The 16,892-nt window shown below is 45.3% G+C and overlaps 1 protein-coding gene across 10 annotated transcripts in view; it reads left to right on the forward strand.

Moving 5' to 3' along the window:
• TANC2 (tetratricopeptide repeat, ankyrin repeat and coiled-coil containing 2) overlaps positions 1-16,892 on the forward strand; it is a 336,817-nt gene that overhangs the window by 240,521 nt on the left and 79,404 nt on the right. For all 10 annotated transcript variants that reach the window (XM_054224167.1, XM_054224164.1, XM_054224162.1 and 7 more), the window contains one exon: positions 5,351-5,614. In XM_054224167.1, coding sequence (XP_054080142.1) covers positions 5,351-5,614 — 264 coding nt within the window. The remainder of the gene's footprint in view (positions 1-5,350; positions 5,615-16,892) is intronic.

A 16,892-nucleotide genomic window follows, 5' to 3' on the forward strand; every position in this document is an offset into this window, starting at 1 on the left:
ATATGTGTATATATACATATATAATATATATTACACATATATAGTATATGTATATGTATGCATATATGTAATATATTATAATCTATATTACATATAGATTTATATATGTATATATTATGTAGTATATATAATATACATTACATATATGTAATATATTTACATATGTATAATATATATGTAATTATATTACATATACATGTAATATATTTGTAATATATATGTGATAATACTATATATATAATATATATATAAAGAAATACGCATCTATATTTATATACATGTGGTGTTACTGTAGGGGTATAGGGAACCTCAGCTCTTTCTCCAGGGCTGTCAGGTTTCTCGTGCTCGGCGTGTGACTCGTGTGGTTGCTCCCGTCTTGCTCCGTCCCCTGCGATGATCCTCTCCGTGCCTCCACGAGGCAGTGACATCTCTTCTGCCCCCGACAGCCACCGACACGCGCCGTGGTCTGTGTCATCGCAGCCCACCAGGCACTGCAGTGTTCTGCTGGTTTTCACCGGGGTTACTCTTTCTGGCTGGATTCAGGGATGAAAAGAGCCTCACATAAAAGCGCATTCTCTCCGGGCATCTCTGCAGCCCTTCTCGCATCCCTGCGTGCTCCTGTCGTGGCGGCTTAACGTGTCCCATCACGTACTGCTGCGCTGGGTGTCGTCTGTTAGAGACCGTGGTTGAAAGATCTACCTCTCAGCAGATGGCTTAAGGCAAAAATTCCTGCTCTTTGATGGATTAGAGGTCATCAGTTTATCTTTCCCAAATTTAGAGCATGCTATCTGTTAAGAGGTTGCATTTTTTTGAGCTTTCAGTTAATTAAGTATCTTTGGGTTTAATAATCGTAGAATTATAGAATGGTTTGGGTTGGAAGGGACCTTCAAAGATCACCTAGTTCCAGTCTCCCTTCTGTGAGCAGAGACACCTTCCACTACTAGACCAGGTTGCTCCAAGCCCCGTCCAACCTGGCCTTGAACCCCTCCAGGGATGGGGCAGCCACAGCTTCCCTGGGCAGCCTGAGCCTCACCCCCCTCATTGCAAAAAATTGATGGGAGCCATAAGATATCTTCTGGCACTGTCTGAAGGACCGTTTGTTTCTTTTTTAAACCTTGTATTACAAAAGGGTTAATTCTGTCATCTCCGTCAGTGTGACAGTTCTATTGTCATTGTCCAGTCTCCCGTGGCAGGGACGCTCTGAGCACCCTCGGGGATGGGGGTTCTCCTTTTCCCGAGGTGTGACACCCCTCATCCTGCAAACCCCGAGCGCGTCCCGCGAGCCAAGATGTTCCCAGTGATGAAAACCCTCAGACAGCGGGTTTCTGGCCTGCGGGTTAAGCCGAGTCCATGCGAGCTCCTGCAGCCCCTTTTAGCAGTGACACAGTTTAAACAATGTCACGTAGAATTGGGCTCTATGGGGGCTTTTCACCGTGGGGACCTGCTTTCCGCAGGCCGTCGGCTGGGTTAGCCGGAGTCATAGATAGGAATTGCGGAGGTAGGAGAGCTCAAGGGATGAGCACAAAATACTTGTTTTGTGGGTTAGATGTTCAATCTAACCAAAGTAGTAATATCAGAAGGAATCTTACTGCGAGAGCCAATTTTTAGTGTTATCTGATATTCTGGTGCTCTCATTGTGTATTTTTCATATGTATAGAGTTATATATATAAAAATCTGCTTGCCGATAGAAGCACGGACAGCGATGTCGTCTTGTTAGTTTGTAGCCGCGGTTGCCCATTTCAATCGCCTTCTCTGCATCTGGATTAAGGCCCTGAATATTTTTAACACGTAGATATAATTTAGATATATTAATGATGCAACAGGAGTCCTGGTGTGACTGTGGGTAGGATTCATCCCCGGGGGGGGGGGGGGGTCTTCATTCCCCAGGCAACCCCCCAAAGAGGTTATTGCTGCAAAGCACGGTTAATCGCCCGTGGGGGCCAACGCGTGCTGGGGAGCTGCACTCACACACCCGAAGCGTACGAACATAGACCCTGGCCTGGAACACCCTCTGGAAAGTTTAGGGTATTGAATATGGCAAACTTGCAGAAAGAATGTTATTTTGCCGATTTCCTTCAGGTTGTGGGTATTGATGGGCTTGATCCTGTTGGGGACTGAGATGAAGTTCTTTCCGCCCAAGGAAAATGAGAATAGAATAGAGTAGAATACAACATAATAAAATGTTTTCAGTTGGAAGGGACCTACAACGGTCATCTAGTGAACATCAGAAGTTCCGTCTCAACAGGAGGAGGAACTTCTTTGCTGTGAGGGTGGCAGAGCCCTGGCACAGGCTGCCCAGAGAGGTGGGGGAGTCTCCGTCTCTGGAGACATTCCAACCCCGCCTGGCCGCGTTCCTGTGCCACCTGCTCTGGGTGACCCTGCTCTGGCCGGGGGTTGGAGGGGATGATCTCCAGAGGGCCCTTCCCACCCTGGCCAGGCTGGGATTCTGGGATTTTGTAACTACTTGACCCCTTCAGGGCTGACCAGACCTTTGCGCTTCCTTTGTATCCAAGCACTACCAACTTTTTAGCCCTGGGTATCGGGCTGCATCAGCCTCCCTTGGTGCAGGTGATGGGATTGTTCTGAAATTAGATGTTGCTTTCTCGAATTTTGACTGCGAAGTTGTAATTCCGGAGCATCTCTCTGGGCGGGTAAGCTTTAGTTCCCCCGGAGCCGTGCTCTGCGCGCCGATTCGTGTTGCTGGCTCGTAGCTGGCCTGACGCTTTTGCCTTTTAAATAAAGTCAAAATTGGTTTGGTTTAAAATAGCTCATAGGAGAGATTAAGTCCATGGAGCAATCGCTTCCAGCCTGTGCAGCAGTACTTATATCATTCAGGGCTGTTCAGAAGGTAAATTAATCCGCAGGGAACAATCCTAAATACCTGATTCAGTGAAGAGTTTGCACATAAAACAGCTTTAGTGTAAAACAGTGAAAATTATGTTTAAAATGAACACAAATTGACGATTAAAAAAAGGACCAGCAGGATTTATTAGCTCTTTCTTCTTTTTTTGTTGCTTCGTTTAGAGAAAACTTATTTTGACACATAGTTATTTCGGTTTTCCCCAGTTTGCTGTACGGGAAGATGACTGATTGCAGCTGCTGATGTGTTTCTACAAAGATTAATTAGATATACTGAGATAGGTTTTTAAAATTGATGATTTTTAATGGATCAATGGATTATTTTTTTCTCTAAATAGGCAATGTTGTATGCCTGGCACTGCAGACCCCAACTTTGAAATGGAGATTTTTCTAGAAAACCATTTCAAACGTATTTCTCAATATTTAGCGATTTGAAGGAGCAAGAGAAGCCTGTGAACATCTGTTTCTTGTTTTTATCTTATTTGCCAGTGCTAAAGTGTAAGTGCGTTTACCTGACAGCAAACCTATGTTTAAATGCCAACAAGCGAATGCTGCTTCTTAGCAGTTGCGTGTGTTGGTTTTAAATTTCAAAATATGTTACGAACAACTAAAGTTTGGAACTCTTGATGAGATACGAAGATACTGATCCCACTGCACGGGTGAGAAACCTAATACTGAGAAATAAACCAACAGAAATAGGGGTGAAGGTCGAAGCTGCGTGGTCGGGATGGAACAGGCGCAGTAAGAATTACGGGTCTTGATTTTTTTATTTTTTTTTAAATGATGATTTTGTAATTTTAGAGGTAACAGTTAATTGTAGTTCCTATTATAATGTCACTTAACATGTGTAATTAAGCTTGGCACCTGGGTGAGCAGAGCCGTCCCGAGCTCCTGGGTTGGAAAGTCATCACTTGCCTATTTTGTCAGGTCTGTCTGGGTATTTCGGAGAATTTAAATGGAATGCCTAATGTTAGGCAGGGAAATCATTCCTGTATTCAACATGTAAACAACAGGCTAAAATATGTAATTCTGCTCTTCTGGATGCATTTAGAGAACCAAATGAAATAACCCTTCCCCATTTGCAGTTAAACTGCGTCTTCCTTTAGGTGCTCTTTGGATGAAACTTCTTCTCTAGGCGGCTTTCTTTTACAGCTTGGCATAGAAAAAGCATATGAGTCTGCGGAGTAGTTTACTATTTGTGTTTATTGATATAAAAATAAATGCTGCGCTGTTTGTTACCGAGGCAGCATCTCCCTTGGTTTGGGAATGGGCTTTCGGGAAGGCAAGGAGGCTGCGGAGACGTTACAGGGGGATTTGTGCCGCCAGCAAGGAACGGTAGGTCCACGCTGTTCTGTCCGGGGACAGATGGCACAGAAATTAGCAGAGAATTTGGACTGGGAAAGGTATTTACCCCCGCTAAGGGAAAATGACGGATTTCAGTGGATTTAGCAAGTAGATCTACGAGCACAGGGCACGTCTGTCGCTTCAAAATATTCAGGATCGAGTTGAATTTCAGGGCTTGGAACAGCAGTGGAAATGTGCGTGGTTGGGGCGATGAGAGGGTAATGAAATCTGGTTTGTCATTTCTTTTTTTTTTTCTTTTCTCTTTTTTTCTTTTTTTGCCCCCTAAGTTAGGGAGCAGGCAAGTTTATCACACTCAAGAGAAGCTGTTCTGGGTGTTGGGACCTTCTCCCAATACCTGAGAGGTTGGAATATGACCTTGAACGAATGTGTGGGAGACTGAAGATGAAAGGAAAATCAAAAGCCCGAAGGGAGGTACGGCCAGGGATAATGGCACCGGCCTCCAGAGGAGAAAATACCAGTGGGGAGAAGATGTTAGTGGGGGGGATGAGTAGAGTATTGTCCCTTCCCAATGTGAAAGTCAATACAGCAACAACCCCGACCTGTGAAATGAAATGAGATAAGTGAAAATGTGTGGATTACAGTTAAAGCTTCGTAAAAACCTGCCGTCACTCACATGAGATATTGGGTTCCGCTTCTGAACCAAACTAATCCACGGGAGCTGGTTGTTCGCGTGCGTTGGGGGGGGCTTTCGGCGCCGATGGCATTTCGGCGTTGACATTGCAAGGTTATGAACTTCTACGAACGTTCCCTGAAAAGGTGGTAACTGCCACGCAAATTAAAAGATATGGGAAGCACTGAAAATGTTTTTTCCTTAATAATTTCTGCTCTTTCTCGAATTGCGTATTCGAATACAATGCTGCACATAATTATTAATGCTCTTTGTGATTACAAATGGCTTTTAACAGTATGAGCCAAAACATTGTAGCCTAAATGTTCTTTTAGAAGGAGTAAGCAGAAACAGTATCATTAAACTAAATTCCATAATCTCTGATTTATGTGAATGTGGAAAATATGATGCACATCATTTCTGGCTCTTGCATTGCACAAGCCAGTGTAGAGCAGCCTGTGTGCGAGCAATTCTTCCTCCGTTACTCATTTTGTTTATCATTTCTTCCTTTGTCAAAGCCACTTTGACAAGCTACTCGGAAAATGTGGAACGCACCAAGTATGGAGGGGAGAGCAGTAAAGAACTTGGATCCGGAGGAAACCTGAAACCTTGGCAGTCCCAGAAGTCCAGCATGGACTCCTGCTTGTACCGCGTGGATGAGAACATGACGGCTTCCACCTACAGCCTCAACAAGATCCCGGAGAGGAACCTGGAGACCGTCTTGTCCCAGTCAGTCCAGTCCATTCCTCTTTACCTTATGCCGCGGCCAAATTCAGTAGCAGGTAAGAAATCAACACTTTTGCCTTTAGGTGAGAGCGAGACACAGTCCATGCGTGTCACAGCCGTTTCCATGTTCTCATTATCCGAAGAGAGTTCTCTTTTCTGTAGTCATCATCATTAAATGTGACAAAAATTGTCTTTTCATTTGATTTACCACTTCTAAATGGAAAATTCCTGTGGGGAAAACTGGTTTTGATGGTGTTTAATGGTTATTTCAGCAGTCTGTGGGCGCTCTTTTTACAAAACTGTACAACTGTAAGATTATTGGAGAATACTTTTTTTTTAAAAAAAAAAGAAAGAGATTCTTTGCTATCGTTACGATGCAGATAATCTCGGGTTTAAGGTACCGTGTAATTCCAAGGCATCATAGCCGTTTCTACTGTTTCAAAGGATTCGTTATAACTGAAATGGAGTGTCTGATCTTCTCTGAAAGATCTTAAGGACTTTGGAGTTTGGAGAATTACGATGCTTCCTCTGGGCAGAGAAGTTGCTCTTGGTGCACTTTGCCCTGGCCGTCGCAGCACACGGGTGTCCACGCGCTGCTTTGGCTTTCGCAGCATCTGGGGTTTGCTAATTAATGATTGAAATGTTTTGTTTTGGCGTAACATCACCGTTTCCTTCATTTAATTTCATGTCTGCTGTTCGAAAGATTCCTGAATGATGCTGTGACGTGTCTTACCCTGCTGAGTTTCCCCCTGAAGTTGGTAGCGGCAGGGCAGAAACAAGAGGGAGGATTAAAAAATATTACAGCTTTGCTGAAAAGCTGCTTGCCTGGAATTATTCTCCTTTGCTTTGCTGCCCTGTATTTTTTTTCTGGCTGGGTAACTTCTCTGGGGTTAAATGTCGTGTGGAGGTGGTCTGTCTGTACGGACACATGGAGAAATGCAGTCTTTGTCTTTCTGGAGAGCCCCTGCAGGATTCCCCCCGCAGCCGGCTCCGGAGAGCGCGGACTGGGATATTGGCTCTTCGAACAGCATCTCTGGGCAGCCCGGGCCGCGTTGCGTAACTACATCAGATTTCCTTTTTAATCCCACTTTGGACAGTCACAGGCCTAAAAGCGATGTAGAAACGAGATTTTGTAGACGCGAAAATCTGGGCGCCCCGAGCATGGAGGTGCCGCCACGGCGTGCTCCGTGCATCTGAGAGACTAAACGCCCGGGATGCCAGAATGGAAAGAGGGGATGGAAAAAGAGTGGGAAACTCCGCTTGCGCAGCCTCGCTGCTTTAGGTTCCTTTCTCATAAATACTGCGTAAACACCTCCCGGAGAAATCAGGGCAGGCCAGGTACCATAGGGTTAAATACGTGTGTGTGTCTCGGTGTGACTGGCCTGGGGAGTCGCTTGCCTGATGCGTTTAGAGACAAATCCTGTTTCAAGAGAAAACTACCTAGCAGGGTTCGGGAACACCTTTTCCTTCCGGCTGGTTTTGTTTTGTGGGGATTTTGCTGCTTTTAAGTAGTATGTCCGCTAACACACTTCGTATCCCAGGATAAATCGTTGTGATAGTAACTAAGGACAAGAATACAAGATTTGGCTTGACCTTTTATCATCCAGTGCTGACATGTTACCTCCTGTAAGTTCATTGCACCAGAAAATGGTGTTTTCTAGGTAATAGATTAGTATGGGTTTTTTCCCCAGACCGGTTAACCCTCGTGGTCTGTGTACTTGAATGATGGGAGAGGGAACCCAGATGTAGTTTCATGGTTGATTTCGGTCTATCTGGAAAATGTGCCGTTGCCCAAAGAGTTAATCCTGTGCCGTCTGCCAACTCCACGTCCTTGCACCAGCGCTACGCGTTGGGTAGCCGATTGATAAACCAGACCAATAGACTAATCCCGATGAAAATTAACCTGCCAGAAAACAACGTGTATTAATTCTGAGCCACAAGTTCGATAGTTTGGAGGCAAAGCGTGGCTGGGAGCGGGGCGGAAAGCTGCCATTCTTTTAGTGGTATTCCACATCTGAAGGTAATCATGAAACCACACGTTTGCTAAAACAGACTGTTCTTGTCTTTTTCAAAGCAGCAGAATTGATATACAACCAGTCTATTCTTGGGAACCAAAGCATGGCAGCACTTACACCTTGCGGCTTTTTTTTTTTCTTTTTTCTTCTTTTTTTTTTTTAAGATTCTCCCTGAATAGCTTCCAAAATGGCACAAAAATGTTCTTTCTTGCAGCAGGCTTACAAACAGCCCTCACTGCCGTGTGACGCAGCCCTTCGCTCACCCGACGGCTTACAACTGGAAGCGGTTCTTCCAACATGTGTTGATCTCGTCTTGCGCTTCACTGAGTAATATTTCTTCAGAAATAGTTAAAAGCACTTTTTTGGGGAAATAGTTCTCTTGGGAAAAAAAAAAAAGAAAAAAACAACCCAACCGACAACACTGCAGGCTCTTGTGTCCCGTAAAATGCCAAAGTGGGATGTCAGATTTGGTAGAGCACGTCTGGGTCTTGGCAAATGGTTGGGACTCCTGGGTTACCCTCTATGGCATAGGAGGTTCTTTAAAAGCCCGGCTGCGGGAGCAGACAGAGCGTGTCTTTCCCGTGGGCTCGGTGGGAGCACGTATGGTGAGCCGTACCCGGTGCCTTCCTGCACGGAGGACAGACGCCGGCCGGCAGTTTTCTGGTATTTAGTCGGAAGCAGCTGTGAAGGGCAGCGAGAACGGCAAAACCCTGACTGGGAAGAGAAAGGGGAGCTGGGCTGCAGAAGGGACGGAGCAAATGATCCCTCGTGCAGTGGCAGGAGAACTTAAAGGTCTCCCCCTCCGGGTCACACGTAACTTGCAGACAACAGGCTGCTCACAGCTCGGCTGCGAGGTAAAGCACTAATCATAAATTAGAAGAAAATTAAGCAAAATGTGAGCATAGTCACTATGCACTAACACCGTGTTTGAGGGGGAAAAAAAATAAAGGAAATTCAGGGACTGGAGCTGCTGGTTCTTTTCTCCTAATTTCCCACATTAACAGCTCTCAGTTATGTTTAAATTAGCGCCAGCCCCCCCTTGAAAGTCAGCGGGCGCAGCTCAGGTGCTGAGTCCATTCCACCTTCGAATTTCATCAAGCCTTTTCAAAGCTAAAAATGCAATTCAGCTCCTGAAATTGGTTTCGTGCCCCATTCGCGGACTGTCTTTATAAATGCAGCGAGGAGCCCGGCCTGGCTCCGTATTGTCTTTTTTGTCTTTTGATATAGAAAAGGTATTTTTGATCTCCGTAGGGAATCTTTTAAAGACCTTACTGAGTTAGCATTTCTCGTGCACATTTTTTTCTCGCAGGGTGGGGGAGCTGAATATTCTTTCGGCATTTTTTAGTTATGTCTCTCTGGAATTCCGAGGGTTTTTAACAATCTGAAGATTTTTTTTTTTTACATATTTTCTAGCTCATACTATTTCTGCCATTTTACTTATAAAGTCCCTATCAGTTCAAAAAGGGAAGTGGTTCCCTCCACGTATTCCTCTTACCTTTGGAGGGAACGCTTGTTGCCACAGGGCAGCCTGAGAGATTGAGATTTTTGTCAGCTGAACTGCGTAAACCCAGCTGGAACGAAGGGGTTTTAGAGCTTTTTATCTTGACAACTGCACCATATCCCACTCCAGGTAGACACAAGGAACCGGGAGCCCTTCGTGGATGTTGGCCTCGATTTCTCATAGTCTCTCGGAGATGGGAGATTTACCTGGATTTACCAAAGATTTTTAATGTCGCGCATTTAGCAGCTTGTAATTTTACCAAAGTTACGCTGCTTGAATTCAAAGTTTTAAGGTCAGACGGATGAATTTTCTGAAGAGCTTTAGCATAACTCTTCAGCCACTTCGGACAGGAAAATAAGGGGAAAATGCGATGTTTCGCTGGAGCTAAATTCTGTACTCGCCACATTTGAGAGGTCCCAACACCTCCGCTTGGGCACAGCCGCGTTTCCTTGCTGTTATGCTGCTTTTGTTAAACCCCTCTTGAGGCCCTAAATTGGAGTAAATTCTTGTAATCTTACTGACCTCGGTGATCTGAGACAACTTCATTTACATGATGATCATATTATTGGGGAAAGAGTTGTAAAAATCTAGTTTATACTTACACTTATTTAAAAATTCGCTCTGTTGTGCTAAACTCCATCCCCAACTATGTAAAACAGAGCGTATTATCAGATTAGAACCGCAATCAGTCATGTTGACATTTCAGGATTTTAAAGTAGTACTTTAAATAATTTGCACCCGGGGAAGTGATTCTATTTTCTGTTAACCTCAATGGTGCAACTCAAATCCATTAATGCACGTTTTCCTTTCGTTTAACCAATGCTGCGTTATACTGGATTAATGTAATGGGGGGAGACACCCACAAAAAGGCAGATTAAAAATTCTCTTAGTTCTAATTAAGGAAATTCCCTTCCTACGTAGCCAAGACAAGGGTTGGGAGGTACGCGTTACCTCTCCTGAACGCGGCTTTTTCAGCACAAGGAAACGTTGCTTCATTCTTCCAGTATTAGCAGCAATTTTTCTTGCTGGGTGGCATTCAGAAAGTGTAACCCGGTAATCACCAGTTCCAACTGAAACCCCAAATCTTGAAGCTTTAAAAAACAAAACCAAAACCAAACAGAAAGGCAGGAAATGGAAAGGAAGAACGCATTGGAGTCAAGGTGATGAGTGTCCATGTTAGGGATGATGATATGGAAAAATCTCTGTGTTTCACCAACACGCCCAAAGCCGTGCGTCCACCGGCCGTAATGCTGGCCTGATGCGCACCTAGGGCACCGACGGTAGCACCAAAGTATCAAAAAAGCAATTAAAATGCCCTTTTTCATTGCATTTACCTGTTCTGCAGTCATTTGGGTGACAGTTTTGGGAGAAGAGTCAGGAGTTGGTAGGAAAATTCTTTCCAAAAAAACCCCCCAAAAGTTAAAAAAAAAAAAAGAAAAGTGATCTTTGCTTCTGTGTGGTGCGGAACTTTTGAGCTGTTGGGAGAGACGGTGTGTGCTTCGAAATGAGAGGGCTGCAGTTTTTGAGAGGTTATGATCCAAGAGAAAACCCTATGAAAATAATCTCGGGTCTTCCAGTAATTCTTCAAAACTGGCTTTTACAGTTCAGCGCCGTATGAATCCCTTTGCTTTGCTGTTTTATTTTTCCCGGAAACCGAAAGCTTCGACTATGTTTTCTTCCTACCCCCGCCCCAGGCAAATACGCACAATAATTCGGTTTATATACTTCAACATTTTTCGTCCCAACGGTCAGAAGAGGCTTGGCACGGGAGTTGGGCATTCAGATTTTTTGAATGAAGCCAGATTTCTTAGGAAAGGTCGCATTTCGTGTAGACAATGAACGCCTCGTCCTATTTCCATTACCCGTGAAATGGAACATGAAATCTTGTGTTATTTAGACCACATGCATGGTTTATAGGGTCTGTTTAAATGTTAATAGAGAATTAAAAGGCCCTTATATAATACCAGCTCCTCTCTTTTTCCTCCTGGAGAATATGAAATAGCAGCCAATATATTATTAGTTATTAACTTTACATTCTTTACCCATTAGAAAAGTATGTCTTTGAAGGTGAAGGCAGGATTTGCATAATTGCCTATAAATTATGTCTTTTTGGGGGACAGCGAGCAGTGGTTTATCTCAGGGAGCATCCTGTATCCCGGTATCTGGCAGCTGGTCCTCTGAGGCTGTTTCTGGCAGAGATCTGAGTGTCTGGCGGACTTTGCCTACCTCTGGTGCACCGCACAAGGGAAAAAACCAAGCTAATAGTACAAGAAAGGTTCTAAAATGTGAGTTGAAAAGTGCGATGCTCAGAAAAGTGAACGCCTCTCTCTCTGCAGGTCAGAAAAACACACGGTCAGGCGGCGGTATTTGAGCAGGCGATGAAAGTGATTGGAAGAAAGTGGTCATAAAAATGGGTTTCATATGAAATATGAAATATGTTTGGATTTCCCTCTGTCCCGTGGTTGCCCTGGAAGAGTCCAGGAAAGGTCATGTAAAGGGGCGAGAGGGGTCGATGCGGTGCAGGGTCACCAACCTGGGCGACGGGTCACCGCAGTGAGAGCCCTTGGGGGCCACGCGGGGGGAAGCAGAGCAGCAGCTTTTTAGGAATACCTTCAACTCTGCCCCGGGGAAGAGAACCGATACGAAAATAGCACGGAGGGAAACGTGGCGTTAAATGAAACGCACTGCAACGGGGGGAAGGGAAGCTCTAACGAGATCTGCCGTGGAGCACGTGCTTCTCCGCCAGCCCTGCAATGGGCGGTAACAACAATTTCCGCCTCTTTCCTTTTTTTGCTTTCATTATGAGGTATGGATAAACTTGGAATGAGATGCAGCTCTTCATATGAATTATCCCAAGGAGGGAGACAAAATGAAGATGCTTCGGATAAACCCCAAAACTTAGCGTTGTCCTGTTTGTGGTTGGCTGTTTCTTGATAACTGAGACCAGGTGCCCGGCCAAAAATTAAGTCTTTAAAACTGAAGCACGTTTATTAATACAGCTGTAAGCAATCCGATTTTGGGGTACATGGAGAATTCCTTGTAATAATGCAATCTGGTCCGTGCATCAGTCATGGCAAGCTGAAGCCATTGACTGGGATGGGAGCAGGATCCCCCCCTTGTCCCCGTGTCCCCCAGGAGACGCGGCGGCAGAGCCCACCCCCTCCTTGCACTGCCAAACCCCAGTTTCCAGTCAGGTCCGTTTGTGTTTGTTGTTCAAACAGCGCATTGAAACTGAATTATCTTCCACTATTTGTTTGCCATTTCCTTGGGAGATTTGTGCCGGCGGTATGCAAATATTATTTTTGAGGAGGTACTTTTTTTTTCTCCCTTGTGTTTTATCTGCAGCCACCGTGTCTTATTGCGTAGGATCAGGTTCAGAATTGAGGGGAAGCTTTCAACCGTTTTGTGTTATATTTTCTAAGATAAATTGGTCTTGCATAATTTTTGAAGTACTGAAGGATATTCTCGGGGAAAAATTACTTCTGGTTCCTCTGGCCTTAGATCTCTTTCATTATTCCTCCATTGTCAATCAGGAAGATAAATCTCGGTTCATCAGCCCGAGAAACGGCCGGATAGTTGTACCGACAATTGCAAAAATAACCCATGGCAAAATGTGAAATGAATCTGGCAGCTCGCGCTGACTGCAGGACACCATGTAGGAGTCGCCTTGGTTGCGGCTGTAGAAGATGATGATGATGATGATGAAGGTGGGAAGAGAGCCAGGCGTTGGGTTGCTGAGGAGTAACTCCTCGCTTCTTGTAGGACCGACAATAAATGGGGCCACTGGCCGTCGTCCTGCTCTTCTCTGGCAGCGCACAAAGTCCACCCCTGCAGAACATCTGGGATGGCAGCCGGCTGCTCGTTTCCCAGACAGGACGGAGGTGGAACTGCAGACTCTTCAAAGAAATGAAAGAAAAATAAAAGGCATCGGCAGGGTTGCAGTTCGTCCCAGGAAACAAAACAATTCTTCTTCCAGGAGGCTGCATGCGTGTTATAGGGACTCGAAAAATGTTCAGCAATTAGTGCCATCGGGCCGCCGTCGGAACGGCCGGGTCGTTGTGCCTTTGCCGTTTGCTGGTTTGGAGCAAGCAGAGTTGAGCGTCTTTTCTTGCTTTGTAATAAAAGACCGAGTGCTGTCCCTCTGTAGACCCCAGTTATTGGGGGAGTGTGAAGAACATCTCCCAGGCTTCATTCTGGTCTTGCTGACCAAAACCCATCTTAGATAATTAATGCAATTTTGAAAGATTGTTCAGCCCTTTGCATTAGAAAAGCTTTTTAATTACACAACTCGGCAAGTGCTGGCAAAATTACGTTCCTTGGAACCTATCATGAGTCCCACGACCATGAAGTTTCCATGAAGGGTTGCCTGAAGGAACCCTCCTTCCAGCTGCTAGCTGGGGTGGACGCGGTCTAGAAACCACTTTCAAAGGATGTCTCCAGAGTCCGTCTGGGCATTAACATCTGCGGTGACTAGTTGTCCATCACTTGGGCTCCAGAAATCTTGGCTTTCATGTTGAAAACCTTTCCCTGCATAAAGTAAGTCGGAGAATCCTGCAGCCCATAAGTAGGCAGTAAGGAGGAGATGGGACTGATGTGAATGAGGCACTCGGCTCTTTATCTATTAATTGTGGCTTTTATGTAAAAGATGAAATATCACAGGACTCCATTCATCAGGAGCTATTATAAAAGCTGGTTTTGAGGACTTAAGGAGAAAAAAAAAAGAGAAAAGACCCCCAACAAAAGCCCTTAACGGCAGCCTTCTCGGAAGAAAAAAGCAGAACTGCCAGTATGGCAAAGTAAAGAAGATCCCTGTGCTGGTTTTCAGCCTCCATTGAAAGCAGGCGATGTGTTGAGCGGGGAGACGCCGTGCTCGGTCAGAGCAGCCGAGAGAGTTTGAAAAACTGGGCTTCAAAACCTGGGCGTGCTCCCCCCGCGGGTCTCTTCATCGAGTTTTTATCCGCAAAGTTCTAAATGAAGACGATTAGCGCCGATGTAAGAACACTGCCCGCTGGCGGGGAGCTGCCGCTAGTCGATGCTTCCGAAACAGTCAACTAAAACAAGTCACGTACGGTTTGAGGGTCACACACGGTTTGGGCAGTACGGGTTGCGTACGGCGGATGATCTGCGCCTCTTCGGGATAACAACGGGGCGTTTAAAATCCTGTGCAATTAACAGGAGCAGCCTATTGCCCCGGAGCATTGCAGGGCTTGCTTCTTGGGCACGCAGCGTGTCCCTCGCACAGTGTTTTCTCGCTGCGCACAGGATCGGCTTCTATGAGGGTGTTTTCCTGAGGAGTGAAGTAAAAAACAAATTGGCTAATGATCATATTGTAAAACTAATTCTCCATTCAAGGACTAATGTGAATTTTCCAAAAAAAAAAAAAAAAAAAAAAAAAATTATTTTAGTTTTTTGTTGATGAGTAATTAGGGAGGAAATAATCTGGGGGCTTAACTGTTGTTATATAAATTGGAAAAATGAGCTTTTATCAGTTCGTTGCTCCATTGAATCATCTTCTATAAAGAAATGAAATTACCATCAAGAATAATGTTTCTGGTCATCCTTGATGGCTCTGGTTGTGCTTGATAGAATTAAAACGGGACTGGAGCAGGACCCGGTATGGAATTTAGAGGGAGGAAATGTTGTCCTTCAGCAGCTGATAGATATATATATATAGATAGATATAGACACAGGCACACGCTCTCCTATACATATATATTTAGCAACAAGTCCAATATATGGGGAGTTTTGTTTTCTTTCCTTTTTTTCTTCAGAGAAGCAGGAGCAGCTTCAGCAGGGTAACTTGAACCGAAGTCAGGAGGACGTTTAACAGAACTCGGTAACGACAGTGTGTGGTGTCTTCACGAAGAAACAGTAGTTCTTTCAGCCCGGCAAGTTTGTTTATTGTATGCGACGAAGCCTTGGCGCAGCAAAACTGCTGAGCTGTGTGTGGGACACATTAAAAACTCCCATTCAAGGGGAGAGGATACGCCTGGAAAGGACGATAATCCTTATCCTCATTAATTGGGCTGCATAAGCTTACTGCAGTGTCATTTACAAATATGAAAGAAAAGCATTCAGACTTCGATTATTTTTAAAATTTTTTTAAAGGGGGTTCTCCTTTGCCTGAATATTCCCTTTCTAAACTCTCCCAGGATCAGTTAGGGCTGTTTCTGGTGTGGATTTCCAGCATACCCGACATGCGCTGGCCGGCGGTAGGCAATCCTGGCTGGCTGCTTTTTGTCTTGTTCCCTGACAATCAGCCGCAGTGGAAAGGGGTTTTTATTTAACAAGAGCTGATTATCAATTAAAGGAGGAGGCCCCGGAGATGCTGGGAGGGCTGGAGCCCCTCTGCTGTGGGGACAGGCTGAGAGAGCTGGGGGGGTTCAGCCTGGAGAAGAGAAGGCTCCAGGGAGACCGTGGAGCCCCTTCCAGTCCCTAAAGGGGCTCCAGGAAAGCTGGGGAGGGACTCTGGATCAGGGAGGGGAGCCATGGGACGAGGGGGAAGGGTTTTACACTGAAAGAGGGAAGGTTTAGATGAGATGTGAGGAAGAAATTTTTCCCTCTGAGGGTGGTGAGCCCCTGGCCCAGGTTGCCCAGAGAAGCTGTGGCTGCCCCATCCCTGGAGGGGTTCAAGGCCAGGTTGGACGGGGCTTGGAGCAACCTGGGCTGGTGGGAGGTGTCCCTGCCCAGGGCAGCGGGGTTAGGACTAGGTGATCTTTGAGGTCCCTTCCAACCCGAACCATTCCATGATTCTATGATCTTTAAGATCCCTTCCAATTCTAACCATTCTTGGATTCTCTTAAGGTGTGGGTGCATGGATGGTGGGCTGAAGGCTGAAATGGGAAGGAGGGACCTGCCTGGTACCAGGCTCCAGGGCAGGATCTCCCTGGACACCCCCAGGACACTTTGGATCTGCCCCTTGTTGCTGCAGGAACATCTGCTCTTCCACTGCAGATCCTCTGGCTCGGTGACACTGCAAAAAAGTGGCTTTGAATTCCACACGTGTTTACGTGAAAGGCACGTTTCCTTGGCCTGTGCCACCGTGGTGTGAGTGAAACCTGCGGCTGAGCGCTGGGGACGCTGTGAGCGGGCTGCAGGGGTTTAGCGCTTACGGAAAATAACTCCAACCGCGCTACAGCCACAGCTTTCTAATTGCAGCATTTCAGCCCTAATCTGCTCCTGCGCAGTGAACATCTAATCAACTTTACAAGAGCAAAAGAGCATGAAGGACTTCTAAAAACAGACTTTGATGGGTTTATCTCCTTTTTTTTCCTCACTCCTGTTGTTTGCCTTGTGTCCGTTCTCTCTGTCTGTCTCTCTTTTATTGTTTTTTTTTTTCTTAAAATTCATAGAGAGAGTTCAGGCAATTTGAAGAACAGCATTTAAAATTGCTGCCAAATTTAAAGCCCTGTTCCCCACTTCTTCTTACAGTTTCTGAATCTTGCTTAGTTTTTGACTGCAGCACAATCTTGTAAAGATTTTTACGCGGTCATTAGGCATTGTACGGAAAAAAATGTTTCTCTTAGTTTTGAAATTTTCTGCCTTTGACTTTTGTTGAATCGTTGACTCTTGTATTGGGTGGCAAGGAGGAAGGATGCAAAGTCCAGTGCCGGGAGCTGCTCTAGAGAGCTGTATCCAAACATTTACCCATCTCACAGCGGAGAATTAATGTCAGCTTCACAGGCGGTCTTTGAAGAAGCCATTTAATTAATTAGTTCGATTTAAAATAATAATCTTGTTGTGGTGAATGACCAAAAACTAAAGAGAGAAAAACACCCAAACACTATTGCCTACAGAGTACTGAGCGGCTTAATACTG

This window comes from Rissa tridactyla, chromosome 19 (genome assembly GCF_028500815.1).
Source record: "Rissa tridactyla isolate bRisTri1 chromosome 19, bRisTri1.patW.cur.20221130, whole genome shotgun sequence".
NCBI classification, from domain to species: domain Eukaryota; kingdom Metazoa; phylum Chordata; class Aves; order Charadriiformes; family Laridae; genus Rissa; species Rissa tridactyla.